Source organism: Garra rufa, chromosome 6 (assembly GCF_049309525.1).
Source record: "Garra rufa chromosome 6, GarRuf1.0, whole genome shotgun sequence".
In the NCBI taxonomy this organism is placed as follows: Eukaryota; Metazoa; Chordata; class Actinopteri; order Cypriniformes; family Cyprinidae; genus Garra; species Garra rufa.
Genome location: NC_133366.1, coordinates 7,997,993 through 8,019,983, shown reverse-complemented (window position 1 = coordinate 8,019,983; position 21,991 = coordinate 7,997,993). Strand labels below are relative to the sequence as shown.

At 36.3% G+C, this 21,991-nt stretch overlaps 2 protein-coding genes across 2 annotated transcripts; one reads left to right on the top strand and one right to left on the bottom strand.

Annotated features, from left to right (window-relative positions):
• The first annotated feature begins 1,331 nt into the window (after positions 1–1,331).
• On the top strand, positions 1,332–5,380 carry LOC141336513 (uncharacterized). The gene is made up of 2 exons (XM_073842175.1): positions 1,332–1,610; positions 2,550–5,380. The coding sequence occupies exons 1-2, from the start codon at positions 1,463–1,465 to the stop codon at positions 4,616–4,618; spliced, it is 2,217 nt and encodes a 738-aa protein (XP_073698276.1). The 5' UTR covers positions 1,332–1,462; the 3' UTR covers positions 4,619–5,380.
• An 825-nt stretch (positions 5,381–6,205) lies between these two features.
• tekt4 (tektin 4) lies at positions 6,206–12,714 on the bottom strand. Its single transcript, XM_073843132.1, has 6 exons — positions 12,166–12,714; positions 10,953–11,023; positions 9,812–9,955; positions 9,514–9,736; positions 7,756–7,910; positions 6,206–6,861 (listed from the first exon to the last, which is right to left on the bottom strand). Exons 1-6 carry the CDS (start codon positions 12,712–12,714, stop codon positions 6,648–6,650), a joined length of 1,356 nt encoding a protein of 451 aa, XP_073699233.1. The 3' UTR covers positions 6,206–6,647.
• Between the last annotated feature and the right edge of the window lie 9,277 nt (positions 12,715–21,991).

Genomic DNA, 21,991 nt, shown 5'->3' with positions numbered 1-21,991 from the left:
ATACCACTAAATGTATTATTTAAAATATCCTCCTGACTACCAAGAAAAAAATGTTTTGAGATTTTAGTTGTTGTTTTTTTCATGTCATTACATTGTTTAGAGTATAAGAACAAAATTGAAATATACATTTTTGAAAAATATATATTTTATTTATATGTTATGCCATGTCCTCTGTATATATATATATATATATATATATATATATATATTTTTTTTTAATAAAAAGACATGAATAGACATAAAAAGGCAAAAACAGTCCAATTTTTGTTTTAATCACAAACCAATTTTTATTTTTCATACCAAACTTTATATAAAGATGATTCCCAACTATTTTTAAAAGATATTTACAGAATGATTTGATAAACCATTTTTCTTTATGAAAAAAAAATGTGTAAAATGGCCATGAACAGGTTTTCCCATTATAAATAATGTATCTATAAACAGTGTATAATTTGCATATTAATGTGTTTTTGGGGCAATATATAATGAACAAATAAGTGTAATAATGGGAGTAATAATTGGCAAGATTTTCATAATAATATCTAATATTTCATAGCAATATTGAAATATAATTTATTTCCCTATTCACTTGTTGTGTTTCCCAAAATGTGTAATAAACATGCACCAAGTCCTGGTGTCCTCTACAGTGGACATGCATGAAATGAATGTCCTGTTTCATAACAGAAAGTCATATTTTAATTTGAAACCCCATAACATTTTCCTGAGATGTTGTTTTATAAGAAACAAAGTGAAAATTATTCAGATTTAAATTATCATTACAAAATATTATCATATTTCCATAGGGGTGTTAAATTTGATCACTAAATTTTTAAAGACCAAGGAGAGGGGGAGTGGTCATGGTGAAACGTCCAATCATTTGGTATCTCCGAAAAGCCCTGAATGTGCTCTGTACAGGACATCCAGACTTAAAACACTGACATGTAAGGTCTCAGAGAAATCGCTAAAAACGTTTGTCCTCTACAGAGGACAAAACTCCACTGCTGGTACTTATTCAATATAATATATGAGATAGAAATATTTAAATACAATCAAATATGCAACTCCAACCCTGATGAAACATCTGAAGCAGTTAATATAACACATGATAATTATAGACAGCTGTGTTTGATCAGGTTTGGATCTGAACTTTGAAGGTAGGTAAATCTCCAGAAACAGCTGGGCACCCCTGATCTAGAGATCTTCTTATACAGTTGGGCTGGTCCAGCAGATGATCCCCCTAGCGGTGAACAATCGAAATCTCAAGCGTTTCGGAGCAATATGTGACGCAACGAGGCCTCGGTGCTGAAATCACGTGACTTGAGCAGTTTGATATGCGCACTGAACCACCTCTTCGTATACGTATAGAAGCTTATTAAATAGAAAGCCAAATCAATGATTTCAAACCAAATCACTTTTGGTTGTAGAATATCTATTAGAGAATAGAGTGAATGAAACATGACTGATGGAGACTGATGAAATAAGCGGCTTCGAACATTTCCTGGTGATAAAGATGGAGCAGCATGAAAACAGTCAGACCACAGAGTCACCAGATGTGCAGACGAAAACCTGCCAGTCGTTACCTATGCAAGATTGCAAGAACAAAAAACAATGTAAGTTGGTTATTAGTCAAATACAACGAATCAAATAGGTTAAAAGATTATGTTAGTTCTGTTAACTGTTGATCGTGACTAATACAAGCATCAGATTATTTATGCCTATTTGGAAAGGATGTTAGGCTACTCCAGATGTTTAAATGTCCGCAATTAAAAATAATGGACTAAATTTAAGCCAGGGAAGCACAATGCCTTAGAAAACGCGATTTTTAGATTGGATAATATGATAATTTATATGCTTCACTTTTGTTGGTAAAGTTAACTAATGAGAAGTCTCATGAGAAGTGGGCAAAATCAAGCAAATTATAATTTTTTTATTATTTTTATTAAAATATTATGAATGTAATAAAAGAAAATATTTTTTAAAATGTATTTTTGTTGAATATGGCATCACAATAAATATATATGTGACTCTGGACCACAAAACCACATCATCTAAAAGCTGGTTGTTAGGATAGGAGCTTATTTGGCTGAGATACAACTATTTAAACATCTGGAATCCAAGAGTGCAAAAAATCTAAATATTGAGAAAATCAGCTTTAAAGTTGTCCAAATGAAGTTCTAAGCAATGCATATTACTAATCAAAAATTAAGTTTTGATATATTTATGGTATGAAATGTACTAAATATCTTAATGAAACATGACCTTTACTTAATATCCTAATGATTTTTTGGCATAAAAGAAAAAATCGATCATTTTGACCCATACAATGTATTTTTGACTATTGCTACAAATATACTACTTAAGACTGGTTTTGTGGTCCAGGGTCACATATTATCTTAAAGTTTCTGCTAAGAAAAACAAGTAGTCTACTACAGCAAGCAAGCTGTGTAATAACAATTTAAAACAGTACTAAAGTAACTTCTGTTATTTGCGTACTAATGCCTGTCCCTGCTGTTACTGTCTCAACTTTGTATGTTTTATGTTTATTTTAGATCTCACGGAACTGAGAGATGATTCTGTCACATGCCATCAGTATGAGATGCATTTCATTCAACAAGCAAACCTTAAGCAGCACATTGACACTGGAGAGAAGCCATTCATCTGCCCTCAATGTGGAAAGAGTTTCATATTTAAGCAAAGCCTTGAGAGACACATCAGAATTCACACTGGGGAGAAACCGTTTTGCTGCTCTGAGTGTGGGATGAGTTTCGTAGAGAAACAAAAGCTTAATATTCACATGAGAAATCACACTGGAGAACAACCTTTCACCTGCCCTCGGTGTGGAAAGAGCTTTACTTTTAAACAAAGCCTTGAGAGACACATGCGCATTCACACGGGGGATAAGCCTTTTACCTGCTCTGAGTGTGGGATGAGTTTCATAGAGAAGCAAAAGCTTAAAATTCACATGAGAATTCACACTGGAGAGAAACCTTTCAGCTGCCCTCAATGTGGAAAGAGTTTTAGAGTAAACAGGAGCCTTAAGAGACACATGAGCATTCACACTGGAGAGAAACCCTTCGGATGTACCCAGTGCGCAAAGCGTTACACAGTGAAACAACACCTTGAGAATCACATGCGAATTCACACTGGAGAGAAACCTTACACTTGCTCTGAGTGTGGAAACAGTTTCACGGAACAACGACAGCTTATAATCCACATGAGAATTCATACTGGGGAGAAGCCTTTCACCTGCCCTCAGTGTGGAAAGAGCTTCACACAACAAGGACAGCTGAAATGTCACATGAGAATTCACACTGGAGAGAGACCTTTCACTTGCTCTCAATGTGGAAAGTGTTTCACAGTGAAGAGTACCCTTGACAGTCACATGAGAATTCACACTGGAGAAAAGCCTTTCAGCTGCTTTCAGTGTGGAAAGAGTTTCATTCAACAAGGACAACTTCAGATTCACATGAGCGTTCACACTGGAGACAAGCCTTTCATTTGCCCGTACTGTATGAAGAGTTTCCCTTTGAAACACGGCCTCGAGAGACACATGAGAATTCACACTGGAGAAAAGCCTTTCAGCTGCTCTGAGTGTGGGATAAGCTTCATCGAGAAACAAAAGCTCAACATTCATATGAGGATTCACACTGGAGAGAAACCATTCACCTGCACCCAATGTGGAAAGAGTTTTACAGTGAACAGGAGCCTTAAGAGACACATGAGAATTCACACTGCGGAGAAACCATTCGCCTGCACCCAATGTGGAAAGAGATTCATGGAAGAAGGACACCTTGAAAGCCACATGGGAATTCACACTGGAGAAAAGCCTTTCACCTGCTCCGAGTGTGGAAAGAGTTTCACGGTGAACAGAAACCTTAGGAGACACATGAGCATTCATGCGGAAGAGAAGCCTTTCACCTGCACCCAATGTGGAAAGAGCTTCCCAGAACAAGGGCAACTTGTAAATCACATAACCATTCACACTGGAGAGAAATCTTTCGCCTGCTCTGAGTGTGGAAAGAGTTTCGCAGTGAAACAAGGCCTTAAGAGACACATGAGAATTCACATTGGAGAGAAGAACTTCACCTGCTCCGAGTGTGGAAAACGTTTCATGCAGCAAGGACACCTTCAAAACCACATGAGAATTCACACCGGAGAGAAGCCGTTCATCTGCTCTGTGTGTGGAAAGAGTTTCACAATGAACATCACCCTTGAGAGACACATGAAAATTCACACTGGAGAGAAGCCTTTCGCCTGCACTTATTGTATGATGAGTTTCATAGTGAAACAAGGCCTTGAGAGACACATGAGAATTCACACTGGAGAGAAGCCGTTCACCTGCTCTGAGTGTGGGAAGAGCTTCATGCAACAGGGACACCTTCAAAGTCACAAGAGACTTCACACTGGAGAGAAGCCTTTCGTCTGCTGCGAATGTGGAAAGGGTTTCACTCTAAAACAAAGCCTTCAGAGTCACATGAGAATTCACACTGGAGAGAGACCTTCTGAACGAGTGGAGGAATCTCCTCTACCTCCACCTGTGAACAACATCCATCCAGATGATGCAAAATCAGTCATAGCGGATCAGGACACCCACCAGCTATCGGAGGAGAGTGATTAGTTAATCTATTTAAATGTGAGCCTGGAACACAAAACCAGTCTTAAGTAGCACGGGGATATATGTAGCAATAGCCAAAAATACATTTTATAGGTCAAAGTGATACATTTTGCATTTATGCCAAATATTATTAGGATATTAAGTAAAGATCATGTTCCATGAAGATATTTTCTAAATGTCCTACCATAAATATATTAAAACTTATTTTTTATTAATAATATGCATTGCTAAGAAGTTCATTTGGATGCTTTAAAGACAATTTTCTCAATATTTCGATTTTTTTGTTCCCTCAGATTCCAGATTTTAAATACTCGGCCAAATATCATATCCTAACAAACCCTACATCAGGGGAAAGCTTATTTATTATGCTTTCAGATGATGTATAAATCGCAATTTCAAAACATTGACGCTTATGACTGGTTTTGTGGTCCAGGGTCATAAATGATAGGCCAGGACTGGTAAGAGAAACAATGGATGCCAGCAAAACACACTGTAAATAGAAGCATTTGATACAATGAGAGTATACCTAAATTAGGTGAGGTAACTAAAGCCATTATTGCAGTTAAGCAATTTCTGCTTTGTTGCATATGTATTTATTTACTGTATATTTACTAATTTATCCTGTACACATTTCACATATTTCTTTATATACCTTATTTATAGCTTTAATTTGTATTGATACCTTTTATATTTTTCTGATGCTGTATGTAATCCTATGTATTTTAGATTTAACTGTGCAAGACCAATTAAATAACTTAAACTATATCTTGACATTGTGGTACAGTATTTTCAATTGCACAAATACATTTCACAGACTTATTTACCATCATCTCAAAACTATATCCACCTTTTTCTCTCCGTAAGAGCGGGCGCGGTCATTTGTAAATTTGAAGGGTTTGGCTTCCAGTCTCATCCACGTCCAGCTATGTTTAGCTTGTTTTGCTGCATGATATTGCAAATTGGTGTGTTTTACCATGCTATTTTAATGTGTTATCTTCATTATGAACACTGGTTTGTAGTGCAAACAGTTTTACCGTTTACTGTACTTTGGTATTCTTCTCGTTATTTCCTTATAGCAGCTAATGAAGTGGAAGTCTCACCTATAAGCTTACTTTTGCGTTTAAGTAAAAGTGGACATATATAAAGTCAACTACCTACTGCTGCTGGTTAAAGTAATCCACTGCTGATGTGTCTGTGGATCCAAACTGGATGAAGAACTGGAGCATCAACATCATTTTGCAACCTAACACTGAGAAAAAACTCCATGAATAGGATCTACCTAAATTAACATTCTTATGGTCTTGTAGAGAAAAAAAGTGTCAACTTAGACAATCCTGTGATCATTTCAAGAGTGCCCACTGTATTAACACTATACTTTGTAAACAGAAAGTAAAAAATCCCTACAGATAGATTTACCATACTGATACCAGTTGTCTTTACACAAATGTTATTCATTTTTAGATATATTTAATTATGTTAAATGATCTACAAAGACTGACTTAATAATACAGCAATAACAGTTTTTATATGGACATTTACATTTTCAATAATCATTAACACTGTCATAATTTAATAAAAGTCAGTGGTGCATGCTATTTTGGACATTGCTGACCTTTATTGCATAGGCAAAAACAACTGAAACATTCTTCAGAATCAGAATGTTTTGTGTTTTGCATAAGATCATATAAAGTCATATAAGTTTGAAATGATATGAGGGTGAATAAATGAAGCCAGAAATTTTCATTTTTGAATGGTCTCACAAAAGGCTTTGTGTAAGCCTAAAAACGTATGATAGTTAACTTTTAATTTACTTATTTCATAATGCAGTATGTAGAAAAATATATATAAGTTTTGGAATTTTATGTATCATTTAAAACTAGAATGTTTGCATACATTTTTTTTCAAAAACCAGAAAACATAACCACTGCATTCTAAAAAACACTGAAAAAAAACACACTACATGTCTGCCACTGGAAGCGACTGTCTAAATGATCCAGACCTCTTGCTGAGAAGTGCATATTATGAGACTGTGTCAGTATCCAGACAGCACTGTGACAGAGGGGTAGCGTGTGCGGTGCGTGATACACTTCTCTCGGTCGATGAGGAGGGAGTTTGTTTTGCAAGCGATGTCTTTCTCCAGGGACAGTCTGCTTTCCTCCAGGTCAGACAAAGACTTGCGTGCTTCATACAGCTGCTGCTGTAGGGCTGATACTGTACTGTTGAGCTCTGATGTCTCACCTAACAAACTACACACACACACACACACACACAACAGATGGGTTTATGCATGTTGGGAGACTGAGCATGCATACATGCATAACCTCCCTACTCCATAATGGCAAAGCAAAAACTTGGTTTTTAACATTTGTGCAAATTTATTAAAAATAAAAAACTGAAAAGATCCCGTTGCATAAGTATTCATACCCTTTTCTGGGACACTCGAAATTGAGCTCAGGAGCATTTATATTGCTTCTAGATGTTACTACACTTCGAGTGGAGTTAAACTGTGGCAAATTCATTTGAATGAGTATGATTTAGAAAGGCACACACCTCTCTGAAAAGGTCTAACAGCTGAAAATGCATATCAGAGCAAAAACCAAGTCCTGAGGTCAAGATAACTGCCTGTAGAGCTCAGTGACAGACTTGCGTTAAGGCAATGATCTAGGGAAGAGTTCAGAAAAAAAATCTGCTGCATTGAAGGTTCACAGAAGCATGAAACCTCCATTATCCATAATGGAAGACGACTGGAACAACTAGGACTCTAGAAAATGTGTGCCAGCCCCCATCCAAGCTGACAGAGCTTGAGAGGTGAAAAGGTGAGGCAAAGAATGGCAGATAATTGCCAAATGCAGATGTCACATCATACCCAAAAAGACTTGAGGCTGTAAAGGGGCTTCAACTATGTACTGAGTTAAGGGTATGAATACTTATGCAATGTACTTATTTCAGTGTTTTATTTTTAATAAATTTGTAAAATTTGCAAATCTGGTTTTTGCTTTGTCATTATTATGGTGTATGGAGTGTAAACTGATGTGGGGAAAAAACTAATTTAAAACAGTTTAACATAATGCTGCAACAAAACAAAATGTGACAAAAATGAATACTTTTGCAAGGCACTGTGTGTATTTGTGTATATGTACCTGAGCTGGGGCTGGTCTCGGCACAGCTCGATGTTGGGCCTGAAGGTTCGGTGATGCAGTCTAGATTGAGCCACTCTGAGAGGAGCTTCTTTATCATGCACAGCTTGCTGCAGGTTTGTGATATTCCTCTCCTGAGCCCCGATCTGCTCCAGAATCTATCACATAGACATATTAAAAGAAAAGGTCACCTAAAAGTTTTAATTTGCTGAACATTTACAAAATATAGATGAGTTTATTTGTTCTTGGAAACAGATTTGGAGAAATGTAGCATTACATCACTTGCTCACCAATGGATATCCTCTGCAGTGAATGGGTGCCGTCAGAATAAGAGACCAAACCACTGATAAAAACGTCACAATGATCTATACGTAATCCACACCACTCCAGTCCATCAGATCTTGACAGGCCAAAAGCAGTGTGTTTGTAAGAAACAAAAGTTGAAATATGCACAGATCAAGCACCATTTACAAGCAAAAACAGTCCAAACTTGGTATATTTTGATGAGGAAGGACAACAGGGGATGGACTTTTTCACTTGAGGAAGTGGTATTATGAAGTATGGACATGCATTTTAGCTGGAAGCGATGGTTTACCTCTTGTATACCTAAAAACGCCAGCTGGCTAAATTTACCCGTGCAAATGACTACTGTTTTGATGTGGCTAAAAAAAACACATATGTCATTGTATTATGACACTGTCATGTCTTGAGTCATAAAATGACTATTTTTAGTCATCAACTATGTTTTTGTTCTGTTGTTTCATGTTCACGGCTATTTTGAGCAGGCTACACTAATCACTAAACCAGCTTGCAATGAGAATTGGAAGGAAATAAATATATATTTGGGTGGTGTTATAGAATAACATGTAATTAATCACATATAAAGATACCTCATGTTATTAAAATTACTATAATACCCTAAATAGACAACAATGAGCCATAATAATTCACTTTTTTTTTTTTTTTTTTTTTTTTTCAGGAAATAGGCAGACTAGAATAAATAGCAAGCAGTAGTTAACAATAAACAATAAAATTGCTAAACTAATTAAAAATTTAATAATTAATCCAAAGATTATTTTACCCTACTCATAAAAGTTCAAACTTTGGATTAATTATTAACTTTTGTTAATTTATTGTTTGCTACTGTGTTGCCATTGATTATGTAATGAATGTAATGATGTAATGAATTTTTATGATTACCCCAATTTTATTGGTGTTGATATTTTATTAATTAATTAATTTATTTTTTGTATTTAATATTTTTTGGACATTTTATAAAAAATCTTTTATGCACATTTAAAAAACAGCCATGGGTAAATTTTCTAGTGTTAAAGTTAAAACTTTTTTTAAAAAGTTTTTATCAGCTGTTTGGACTCTGATGGCACCCATTCACTGCAGAGAATCCATTGCTTAACTCTCTAGATTCAAACGAGACAACTTTGTCAATGTATAAAGCAATATTATTGATTTAGGGCTCATATAAACACATGGCTTTTGGCTTCTCAAGCTGATGAACTGGAGAGGTGTGGATTATTGTGATGTTTTTGTCAGCTGTTGGAACTCTCCTTCTGACGGCACCCATTCACTGCAGAGCAATTTATGTAAAAAGCAAAAGTTCATTTTTGTGTGAACTTGATCTTTAAACATTCATAGCGTTCAAAAATTTAACCTGTCAATTTATGTTTATTAGTTATGAAATCTGCAGATGATATAGAGCTTGTGTACATGTATTGGTTTATGTTTTGTATAAGTGTGTATTGCCTGTGCCAGGTGCAGCTCCAGCTGTGTTTTGGCTTGGCTCAGTTCCATGCAGCGCTGGTTAAAGGCCCGATCTACAGTGGCACACTGCGCCCGCAGGTCCTCAGTCGTCTCATGCAGGACTCGCTCAATCAGCCGCCTCAGGGCCTGACTCGCCACCTCCTCTCTCTCCGCCAGCCGCAGGTTATCCCGAGTAAACTTACGCCAAACCTCCTCATCGCATACCCTACAGAGAAACACATCTGAGATGAAAATGAACTTGTGTCACTCCAACTGAGCTAAGGTAAGGTTTGGCACGCACTGGTCCTGCAACACAGCTGAGCTGGGATGGCGTTGTGTGTCGGTGCTCCTGTTGTTAAAGCGTCCACATTGATCGTCCAGATTGTAGGCCTCCTGCTTATCAGACCAGTCCAACTCAAGAGTCTGCTTCACCTCCCGGTTCAACCTGGTAGACACAGAAAATCCCATACAGCTATGTGCTGAACACTCAAAGTAATAAATGCTGACCAAATGTCATTTTTCTGATGTACTATTGCTTTAATGAATGCTTCATGAGATACAAACTACTAGTCAAAAGTTTTTGAACAGTCAGATTTTTAAAGTTCTTTTCTGCTCACCAAGCCTGCATTTGTTTGATCCAAAGTACAGCAAAAACAGTAAAACTGTGAAGTATTTTTAATATTTAAAATAACTGTTTTTTATTTGAATATATTTTAAAATGTAATTTATTCCTGTGATTTCAAAGCTATCATTACTCCAGTCTTCAGTGTCACATGATCCTTTAGAAATCATTCTAATACGCAGATTTGGTGTTTAAAAAACATTTATTATTATTATTATTTTTTTTATTATTGTTATTATTATCAATATTCAAAACGGTTTAGTACATTTTCGGATAAATAGAAAGATCCAAAAGATCAGCATTATCTGAAATAAAAAGCCTTTGTAACATTATACACTATACCATTTAAAAGCTTGGAGTCAGTATAATTCTGGGGAAAGAAATGATAGAAATTAATACTTTTATTTAGCAAGGATGGTTTAAATTGCTCAAAAGTGATGATAAAGACATTTATAATGTTACAAAAGATTTATATTTTCAAACGCTGTTCTTCTGAACTTTCTATGCATCAAACAAACCTGAAAAAAACATAATAATAAATGTTTTTTGAGCAGCACATCAGAATATTAGAATGAATTCTTAAGAATCACGTGACTGGAGTAATGAGGATAAAAATTTAGCTTTGAAATCACAGGAATAAATTAAAATATATTCAAATAGAAAAAAAAAGCTTTTTTAAATAGTAAAAAATATTTTCAAATTTGACTGTACTTTGGATCAAACAAATGCAGGCTTGGTGAGCAGAAGAGACTTGAAATGAAAAACATTACAAATCTTACTGTTCATAAACTTTAGACTGTGAAAAATATCTATAACAGACCTTATCTGGTTGACAGTTTGATCCAGAGTGTTTTTCAGCAGTGCCTGGATGCTTCTGATCAGCTCAACTTCCTGTTGGAAAACATTCAACAAATTGTTTCAGCATCAGTTTTGACACATTGAACTTGTTTAGCATCTATTTACCTCATTCACTACTACTACTACTATTAATAATAATGTTAATATAATATTATATTTAACCTTTTATTAATGAAAAAGGTTTCTACAACTATTAATAAATGTAGAGTAGGCCTAAAGAATACAAAATAGATAGGGGAGAGTGGGGACGGTTGCAACAAGGGGCAGTTGCCAGATTGCTTATTTCTTCAAGCAGGAATAAGACAGTGATCATATTAATACTGCACATGCTTTATTGGCCCCTCATACTTCCTGGAAGAAATCAGCCACATGTGATCATTCCTTCTACCCAAAATTGTCGTCTTGGTAAAAAAAGTAATTTTAAAAAAAAATGAGATTTTCGGTCACAGTGTCTAAGTTGTTTGTGTGACGCATTGAAAGAACATAACATTTTAATCAGTGCGTTCTTTGCTTCTAATATGCATAGCTAGTGTGTGCCAATGATATGTTGTCAAGCTAATATACCAATTTTTAGCTATCACTGTAGGGACAGTTGTAACACACTGTTGCAACCCTCCCATTGTGCTGTCCCTTACCACATCATTGTTTGATGTTATTGCCATATTTGTAATTTTATAATGATAATACTAATGAACCCCTTTAATAGTTAGATATCTCTTTTTTAAGTGAATAAGTAAAAAAAAATCTACTTGTTACTTAATATTTTTCATTTACTATTCTTAGGTTTTTTTTTTTACAGCCAATTTGCCTTTGACCCTGACTGTGCACAAATAAAATAAAGAAACTGCAAAATTATATTTAAGAATACTTTAATTAGGCTACGTTTTATTGAACGTTGCAACTGTCCCCTATTGTGGGAACAGTTGCAACATTTCACTTTGTCTGTAAATGACGTATAATATCATATGTACACATGTTGCAGCAATATGGCTGAGTAGCTGACAGATGCGGCTTTATTGTATTAAAATTTCGTCTTTCTAATACAAACAGTCTCTGAGAAACTAAAGGAAATGCAAAAAGTGTTGCAACCGTCCCCACTCTCCCTTACTATTCTTAAAGTATGTGAAGAGGTAAAAGAAAATAGTACAACCTTCGTCACTTGTTCTTCTCTGTACCTTAAGAAGTTCTTCTTCCACCTGGTCCTCCACTAGATCTGGTCCGAAGCGTCTCTCTCTGCAGGTGAGGTTATCAGTGGCGATGGCGTAAGGAATCTCCGTGGCGTCCAGCGCTTTTTCCAGCCTCCGCCTGGAGGCCGTCAGCAGGTCTGTTTCCGCGATCAGCCGCTCGATGAGCTGCTCCAACTCAGATCTCCAGCGGTGGGTGTCCTGCAGTCGACTGCCCAGGTGTTTGGTGCCCGCGGTCTGCGTGCGTAAAGTCCCGGCGTCGGTCTCCGCTTTCAGCGCTTTGGACTCTTGGCAAATCGCCTCCGCGTGATTCCGGTCCGCGACGGCCCGGTTTAACAGAGCGGAGTTATTGGCGAACCACTCCTCCGGGGTGTATTTGGCGCTTCGGTAGCCCGCCGTGGCCAGACCGGCGGATGTACCGGCGTACACGTTTTCCTTAACGGTGGTCTCAGGGTTTGGCACCGGCGGCTGTGAGCCATTCTGCGCCGCTACCCGCGTGTCAAAATAGGGACGAGACACTAAAATTTGAGATGACATCATAATTTGGTGTAAATTATGGATTTAGTAGCCTATAGTTCCTGTAGTGGTTGAAGTCGCCGAATGTTTGTATTCCGTTGTCTGGATACCGACGGTCGCCAAGGACGCGTTAGAAACGAGAGTTTCAAGTTTCACATTTTTTCAATCTTTTTAGATTATTTATCTCGGAACTATCTATTTAGAAACACACGTTGGATTTGGGATTTAACAGAAGTATAACAAGGCTATCAGTGCAACAACGAATAAATAAACAAAAAATACACTACCAGTCAAAAGTTTTTTTATATATATTTTTAATGTTCTTTAAATAAGTCTCTTCTGCCCACCAAGCCTGTATTTATTTGATCCAAAGTACAGGATAAACAGCAGGCTTGTGCACAATTCAGAAATGAATTGATTGACTCCTAAATTTCAATTCAATTCTTGAATTTGAATTGATGTCAAAAACAGGATCTAGAATTACAATTCGAATTTGAATTAAAGAAAGCAGAATTGCAATTCAATACAAATTCAAAGAAATTCATATACATAAGAGTTTAACAATGAAGCTATACAATATATGTGACCCTGGACCACAAAACCAGTCATAAGGTTAAATTTGACAAAACTGAGATGTATACATCATATGAAAGCTCAATAAATAAGCTTTCTATTGGTGTATGGTTTGTTATGATAGGACGATATTTGGCCGAGATGCATCTATTTGAAAATCTGGAATCTGAGGGTGCAAAAAAATCAAAATCCTGAGAAAATCACCTTTAAAGTTGTCCAAATTAAGTTCTTAACAATGCATATTACTAATCAAAATTTACATTTTGATATGTTTACAGTAGGAATTTTACAAAAAAATCTTCATGGAACATGATCTTTACTTAATTTCCTAATGATTTTGGCATAAAAGAAAAATCAATAATTTTGACCCATACTGTGTATTTTTGGCTATTTCTACAAATATACGCAGGGACTTAAGACTGGTTTTGTGGTCCAGGGTCAAATATGTCAGATATGATTTCATTGCATTTTCTATAAATTATATTAGTTTGAACTACTTGTACAGATTACATTGTGTTATTTGATTACTTTGAAAATAAAAATAAAATTTTGAACAAAACTAATCAAACATTGAGAGAGTAATTTATTTCAAGAATTTGATCATTATCTATATGTTAAAACAAAATGTATGCAGGGTTGAGGAGTGACTAGTTATGTATAATGAAATTATGCTATTAAATTACAAAATTAATGTAACTGTATGTGAGATTCAACACATTCTTTCTGTTGTATGACTGTGTGGAATGTCTTTGAATTGCCATGAATTTAATTCCACTTCCTGTCATTCCAACTCCAATTCAAATTCAACTTCCTGTGGGGCGGAGTCAATTCAATTCAAATTCCAACTCATGAATTGAATGGCGGCCAATTCTGAAATTCTGAATTGTGCACAAGCCTGATAAACACTACATTTTTAAAATATTTTTTACTATTTAAAATAACTGTTTTCTAAAAAATATATATTTATTATATGATCTCAAAGCTGATTTGTTTAGCACCATTCCTCCAGGCACACAATCCTTCAGAAATTGTTTTAATATTCTGAATCAAAAGCATTTATTATTATTATCATGTTGATAGCTGAGTAGAATTTCAGGTTTCTTAGATTAAGTTTAGAAGGACAGCATTTATCTGAAATAGAAATATTTTCTAACATTCTATATGTCCTTATGTCATTGATCAATTGAAAACATCCTTGCTAAATGAACTGTTTTAAATATTGATAATAATAAAAAAAAGTTTCTTTTTGGATCATGTGACACTGAAGACTGGATAATGATGCTGAAAATGTAGCTTTGATCACAATAACAATCTACATTTTAAAATATTCAAATAGAAAACAGGTATTTAAAACAGTAACAATATTTCTAAATTTTACTGTTTTTGCTGTACTTTGGATCAAATAAATGCAGGCATGGTGAATTCTTTAAATAACATTTAAAAACCTTCCTGTTCTAAAACTTGTGACTGCAAGTCTAAATAAATGCCACACAATTCCCCTAATAACAGTATCAGAGAAGAAAAATGTAAAACTCCACAAATGATTTATGCAAGACTTGTTGAATGTACTACATGAGGAAGCTCCAAACATTTTAGGAAAACAAAGATTTCATGTCACAAACGAAGTTAGTTAACAGAAAAACCAAAAAATGTGAAGGGCTGGAGGGCGACATGGTGCGTTATTTACCAAGGGTAAGCTGCTTTTTTTTCTACAGTTGGGTGTTTCCTCTTTCTAGCAGGATTTTAATTGACATGGTGTTGCTTTACTAAGGTTAATGACTGACTAATTCCAGGAAAAGCTGGACTCAAAATGAGGCAATATGAATCAGCGCAGAATCAAACAGCACTCTGCTGTTTCTCTGGGTTAATGGAAACTTACTCCCATGGTGGACTCGTCTCATTAAAGTTTTACAAGCAATGAGTATGAACTGACAGAGCAAAGTATAACAATGAATTTATATGTGCATCACCCAAAAAAAGTGGAAGAACTCGACTGTAGTAAGGTCACAAGCAAATCTACATATGAGCAGTGTTTGAACTACAAATCGCCACCTTGGAATTATAAGGTTCTATCTGACATTTTTGTCAAAATTAAGTCATTTACATATTCTTATTCTGTGATAAGTTATTTACATTATGTGCTGTTTCTTTTGTAAGCTCTGTGCATTTTTTTTTTTCTTTAGAAGTGTCACTGTTATCTAGCATGTAATTTTATGCCCACGTTTATGACTTCAGCCTGCTGTCCTCTCCGACTGACACACTTATAATTGTGATCCACGCCCTCTCGATCTCACTCACAGCCATCCAGATCCTGCTGTACATTCAGAGGAGAAGCAACACATACAGAGACTCACAGGTTAGTGTTGTGAAACATTTTATAATTAAACTGAAGGTTCTGCTTTTGTTATGTCAGGTACATAACAGGATATGTTACTCAGCTTTGCATTGCTATCATGATTATATACAGTGAGTGTTTGCACTAGGAAAATTAGTAGAACAAGATTAGGAAAGAGAGAAAATGGCATGATACAGACACATACATCTATTTTCCAACTCCTCATCTTTATATATTCACATTCACAGGTTTTTGATAATGGAGAAAGACCACAGACCCCCTCCTTATCCGCAGATGGACCAGACAGCCATGAACTACCCTGCACAACAGCCAGTGTACCTACCTCAAGCAGGTCAGCAAATCTTCAGCCACACTATTATCAATCAACAGGATGATTACACTTTAGAATTTCGATCCCAAAATGTGAGCCAATATGTCCATTGTCTTCGATTGATTGAGAAACTTTTAGGTTTTATGGAAGGTGTTGTACGGAAGTCAAATGTGCAATATTTGAATGTGACGTCAGATGTTTCCTGTAAAACAAACACAGACTTTGACTGGTATGATCTATGATTATGCTTTATGACTGTAAGAATTGTGTATAAAACTGTTACAATATTTCAATTTTTCAATTTGTTATTTAATGGTAATGATGCCTCTTACTAAAATATAAAAAAATGTACTCAACTTAAAAAACTTAAAAATGCGGATTTGGCAACCCTACATCCAACACGAGCTGAATCCAAAGCGATTTAAATATTCTGCATATTAATAGTGACTCGAATGAATGGCGACTGTGGACATTATGCCGAATCCTGGACATTATGGGCGATTTAGGAATGTCCAAAAAGGTTCTTTTCAGGTTAAAAAAATAAAAACTAAAAATAACCTACAGGGAACGTTCTGGGAACTTTTTCTGTAGGTTATAAAAATTAAACCTAAAAATAACCTGCAGGGAACGTTCTCTGTAGGTTAAAAATTAAACCTTAAAATAACATGCAGGGAACGTTCTCTGTAGGTTACAAATTAAACCTTAAAATAACATGCAGGGAACGTTCTGGAAAGGTTCTTTTTAGGTTATAAAATTAAACCAAAAAAATAACCTGCAGGGAACGCTCTGTGAATGTTCTTTATAGGTAATTAAAAAGATAACCTACAGGGAACATTCTGGGAACGTTCTCATTTGGTTCCCAAAAAAATAACCAAATGGGAACCATATGGGAACGTTAGGGGAACGTTCTGTGTATGCTGGGTCACAATTGCGAGAAATAAAAAGTTGCAATTGTGAGAAAAATTGCAACTTTGTACTCGCAATTCTGATTTTTTTCTCGCAATTCTGATTTTTTTTCTCACAATTCTGACTTTTTTTCACAGAATTGCAAGTTTATACCACACAATTCTGACTTGTCACATTCAGTTGTGGAAACGGGCTTCCATAAATAAAGGTGCATTCACGTCATATCGGTTCTCATATCTCGTAATATCCTCGTAATTACGAGATTCCAACTTGTAAAAAGCGCTCACGTCCTCATTGAACTTGTAATTACAACTTGTGAACTGGGAGTCTTCTGAGAGCTACGACTTGTACCACATGACCGCTGTACCACCTGACCAACGTATGCTCTGTTTAGGCGTTGATAGTGTTGCCATAGAAAAGGCATAATTCCGAGTCCGAGGACGTGAACAGCTCCAAGAACGTCACGTATTGTCATTTCGAAATGATGGTAAATATGACATGGCTTGAGCAGCATAACATACCTTGGAATGTGGTGACTGACCAATCACAATCAAGTATTCCACAGAGCTGCGTAATAAGAACCAATAATAATAAATGAAAAACTTAATCAACATCAACAGAACAATTTCTGACCAAAAATTCTGACCTTAATAATTCCAAACTTTGGACCGGTGTATTTCTCCACTGCAGCAGGTTTTAGTGTTTTCAACCAGTGCTCTGACTCTTTCAGGTCCACAAGCTCCACCTTACCAACCACCTCCATATGGGTTTGGGGCAACAACCATCACTGTCCAGCCAACGGTAGTCCCTGTGGGTGAGTGTTCCGCACCCAAGGTCCATAATTTCCCATGATTTATTCATGCTATGTAATTTCTTTTGAACTTTATACTTATGAAAGAATCCTAAAATATTAAATGTAAATGCATTCCGCATTTAATAGATGCATTTGTATGCATGCAGTTAGACAGATTGCGGTCATGAGTCTTACTGAAGTGCCGGGCCGAATTATCTGTCCTCACTGCATGACGGAGGTCCTCACGGAAACCGAATATATCAGTGGATTGCTTGCCTGGTTAATCTGCGGAGTCCTTGCACTCTTTGCGTAAGTATGCACACACCGCTAATATTTTATTCACTGACTGCTGACGTTTAGAGCTTGTCTACTGTGTTTTTTTTTTTTTTTTTCAGGTGCTGGCTCTGTTGTTGCATCCCATTCTGTGTGGACTCATGCAAGGATGTGAAACACACCTGTCCAAACTGCAAGAACATCATCCACCTTTACAAACGTATGTAGTACATGCTGCAGCGGAGAACATTAAGACCCTGCAAAATATTGAGAACTCAAAGGAGGTTGCCCAGAACTCACTTTATCCACCAAGTTACCTTATACAATGAAGAGTGATTGAAGATATTATAAAGTCTATTTACGTACCTTTTATTGCGATCTTTATTAATTTGTATATTTCATGAGCCTGTATTTGCAAATGATTGTTGTGTAAAATGTTATGTAAATGAAAAGTAAAAAAAAAAAAAAGTTTTGTGTGTGTGTGTGTGTGTGTGTGTAATTTAATGTAATTGTGCTGGTTGTACAAAAATAACATGTTCCCACTCCCAGGACCCCTTGGTATTGCTTTTTGACACTCAGTGTACCCCTTTATAATGTTATAATAATTCTGGCCACCACTGTAAATGTATACTTCCTAGATATTTTGAACCCCAGTCCTACCCTAAACCTACCCACTTCTGAACAAATATAAAACACGTAACAGCCAAATAAAAGTTTAGTCACATGTTTGTATTGCAAAAGCTGACCATAAAAAAGCTGTATAAAAGTATTACAACAGGTTTTAATCTCTGAAAATGACCCGCTCCCTAGAAGTGCTTACAACGCATTCAAAAAGATAGTAGGTTTCATTGTTTAAGAAATGTATGTTCGTTAGGTGATACCTGCATGATCTTAAAAAAAGAGATGGCAAGTTTTATAAAGAGCAGAGTGGGAACGCAAACACACGTGGAACAGCATAGTTTACAACTTCATTATAAAATGTATTTATTTGCAATAAGATGTTCTCCTTGTCAATCTCATTGTAACATACAAGTCTCTGCTGTTTGTAAGCTCTAGCTGTGGTCTACTAAAAGCCTCAAAGACATCAGGACTAAAGTGGAGAGAACAAAGACGCAGGTCTTTTATTTGTCCACAGGAATCTTTGCTCCTCTCCTTTGTGAAAATTGTGAAGACTTACACTGCTTCTATTGTTTCCCTTCAACTGAAAATTACAACCAATGTGGCTTCATAACAGTATTTTATTTTCCAAGTTATGTTGCGGTAAAAATAGCAACAGGTAGCTCCCGTAGCTAACCAAGTGAAACCATTTCACGTCATCGAAATAATGGCACCCCCAGTCCAAAAAATGTATAAAACGATGTGGATTTTTTAAAATAACGTAAATCTTTAATGGGTTTTCTACTACATATTTTAGTAAGAGACATAATTTACGTTATATTAAGCCATACAAGTCATAATACCTGGGGTTCCCTTTATAACATAAAATCAAGACACTGAAATGTAATTCGACTCAAGTGAATTTATTGAATTGCCATCAGATGCATAAATAGTCACAATGTTAAAAGTTCTTAAGACCTAGTTTGACCAACTAGCAGCTAACCAAGTGGTAATCAACCTTACAGATTAAAATTAGACCAACTTTTTTTAAAACCTACTTGACTTTATAAAGTTATGAAAAATTAGATGGCTAACTTTTAAAAAGGAGTTTGTGCAATGTAAACTGTGTGTGTTTGCGTGTGAGTGAGAGAGAGAAAGAGATGGCAAAAGGGAAGAAATCACATGATAGGTGACTGACCTCAAATATGTGTGGGTGTTTAAATGATTGTTGGAAAGTATTGCATCTTGATATGCAGGTGACTCATTATTTGTGCATGTTTGTGTTTGTATGTGCATGTGACGTAGCTACCAGTAGATTTTGACCTTGTGGGGACATTTCTCAGGTCCCCATGAGGAAACAGGCTTATAAATCATGCACAATGAGTTTTTTTGACGAAGTAAAAGTGTGCACAATCTCCTGTGAGGGCTAGGTTTAGGTGTAGGGTAGGTGTAGGGCGATAGAAAGTACGGTTTGTACAGTATAAAAACCATTACGCCTATGGAATGTCCCCATAAAACATGTACACCGCGTTCCAAATTATTATGCAAATTATATCTTACTCTGGTTTTCATAATTAGTCAATGCAAATGACAGTCGGTATAATTTTTAAGTCATCAACCATTAGGGTATAATTCGAATTTTATTGAACAAACCTCCTAATGATAACAATATTTATTTCAAAAATAAAAAACTGAAAATGCACTGTTCCACATTATTATGCACAACAGAGTTAAAACATTGTATAGGTTGTAAAGAACTGAAAATGGGCATTTGCTGAATTTGCAGCATTAGGTGGTCATATTTACTGAAATCTAAAGCTATTTCAATCAAAAACATCCTAACTGGGCAAGTTACATCTTACCATAGGACCCCTTCTTTGATATCGCTATCAAAATTCTTGCATCCATTGAATGAGTTTTTTGGAGAGTTTCTGATTGAATTTGTTTGCAGGATGCCAGAATAGCCTCACAGAGCTTCTGTTTTGATGTGAACTGCCTCCCACCCTCATAGATCTTTTGCTTGAGGATGCTCCAAAGGTTCTCAATCTGGTTGAGGTCAGGGGAGGATGGTGGCCACACCATGAGTTTCTCATCTTTTATGCAGATAGCAGCCAATGACACAGAGGTATTATTTGCAGCATGAGATGGTGCATTGTCATGCATGAAGATGATTTTGCTACGGAAGGCACAGTTCTTCTTTTTGTACCATGAAAGAAAGTGGTCAGTCAAAAACTCGACATACTTTGCCGAGGTCATTTTAATACCTTTAGGGATCCTAAAGGGGCCAACCAGCTCTCTCCCTATGATTCCGGCCAAAAACGCCACCTCCTTGTTGTGGTCGCAGCCTTGTTGGGACATGTTCCATCCACTACTCCATCCATCTGGACCATCCAAAGATGCACAACACTCATCAGTAAACAAGACTGTTTGAAAATGAGTCTTCATGTATGTCTGGGCCCACTGCAATCGTTTCTGCTTGTGAGCATTGGTTAGGAGTGGCCAAATAGTAGGTTTATGCACAACTGCAAGCCTCTGGAGGATCCTACACCTTGATGTTCGCGGGACTCAAGAGGCACCAGCAGCTTCAAAAACCTGTTTGCTACTTTGTAATGGCATTTTAGTAGCTGCTCTCTTAATCTGATGAATTTGTCTGGCAGAAACCTTCCTCATTCTGCCTTTACCTGCACGAACCTGTCTGTGCTCTGAATCAGCCTCAAATCTCTTCACAGAACAATGATCACGCTTACGTTTTCGTGAAATATCTAATGTTTTCATACCTTGTCCAAAGCATTGCACTATTTGACGCTTTTCGGCAGCAGAGAGACCTTTTTCTTTCCCATATTGCTTGAAACCTGTGGCCTGCTTAATAATGTGGAACATCCTTCTTAAGTACTTTTCCTTTAATTGGGCTCATTTGGCAAACTATTTATCACAGGTGTCTGAGATTCATTTCAGTGACCCAAAGAGCCATGAGACACAATACCATCCATGAGTTTAATTGAAAAACAAAAAACTGTGTGTTTATGACACTTACATCCAATTTGCATAATAATTTGGAACGCGGTGTAAACCCAACATGTGTGTGTGTGTGTGTGTGTGTGTGTGTGTGTGTGTGTGTGTGTGTGCGTGTGTGTGTGTGTGATAGAGAGAAGATAAGAAAGAATGAAATTAGTCTACATCTGGGTGATTTTTAAAAAAGCTATTTACCTAAAAGGGGAGACATTTATTAATCCATAAAATTACAATTTTGTTATGTAATGGCAAGCTCATCTGCAGTCAGTTTACTGAATATAGACAGTGGAATTAGTGAACTTAATTAGCTGTTTGCAGTAACACTAGAGGGCAGACCAACCATTTAATTCATGCTTGTCTGGTCTACATTATGCCCACAACCTGCCCCTTTAAAGCATAGTGTTTCAGAAGCTCACAAAAAGGATAATGAAAACAATATCTTGATCTAGTATCTGACAGGAAAAGCATTGCCCACTGGATT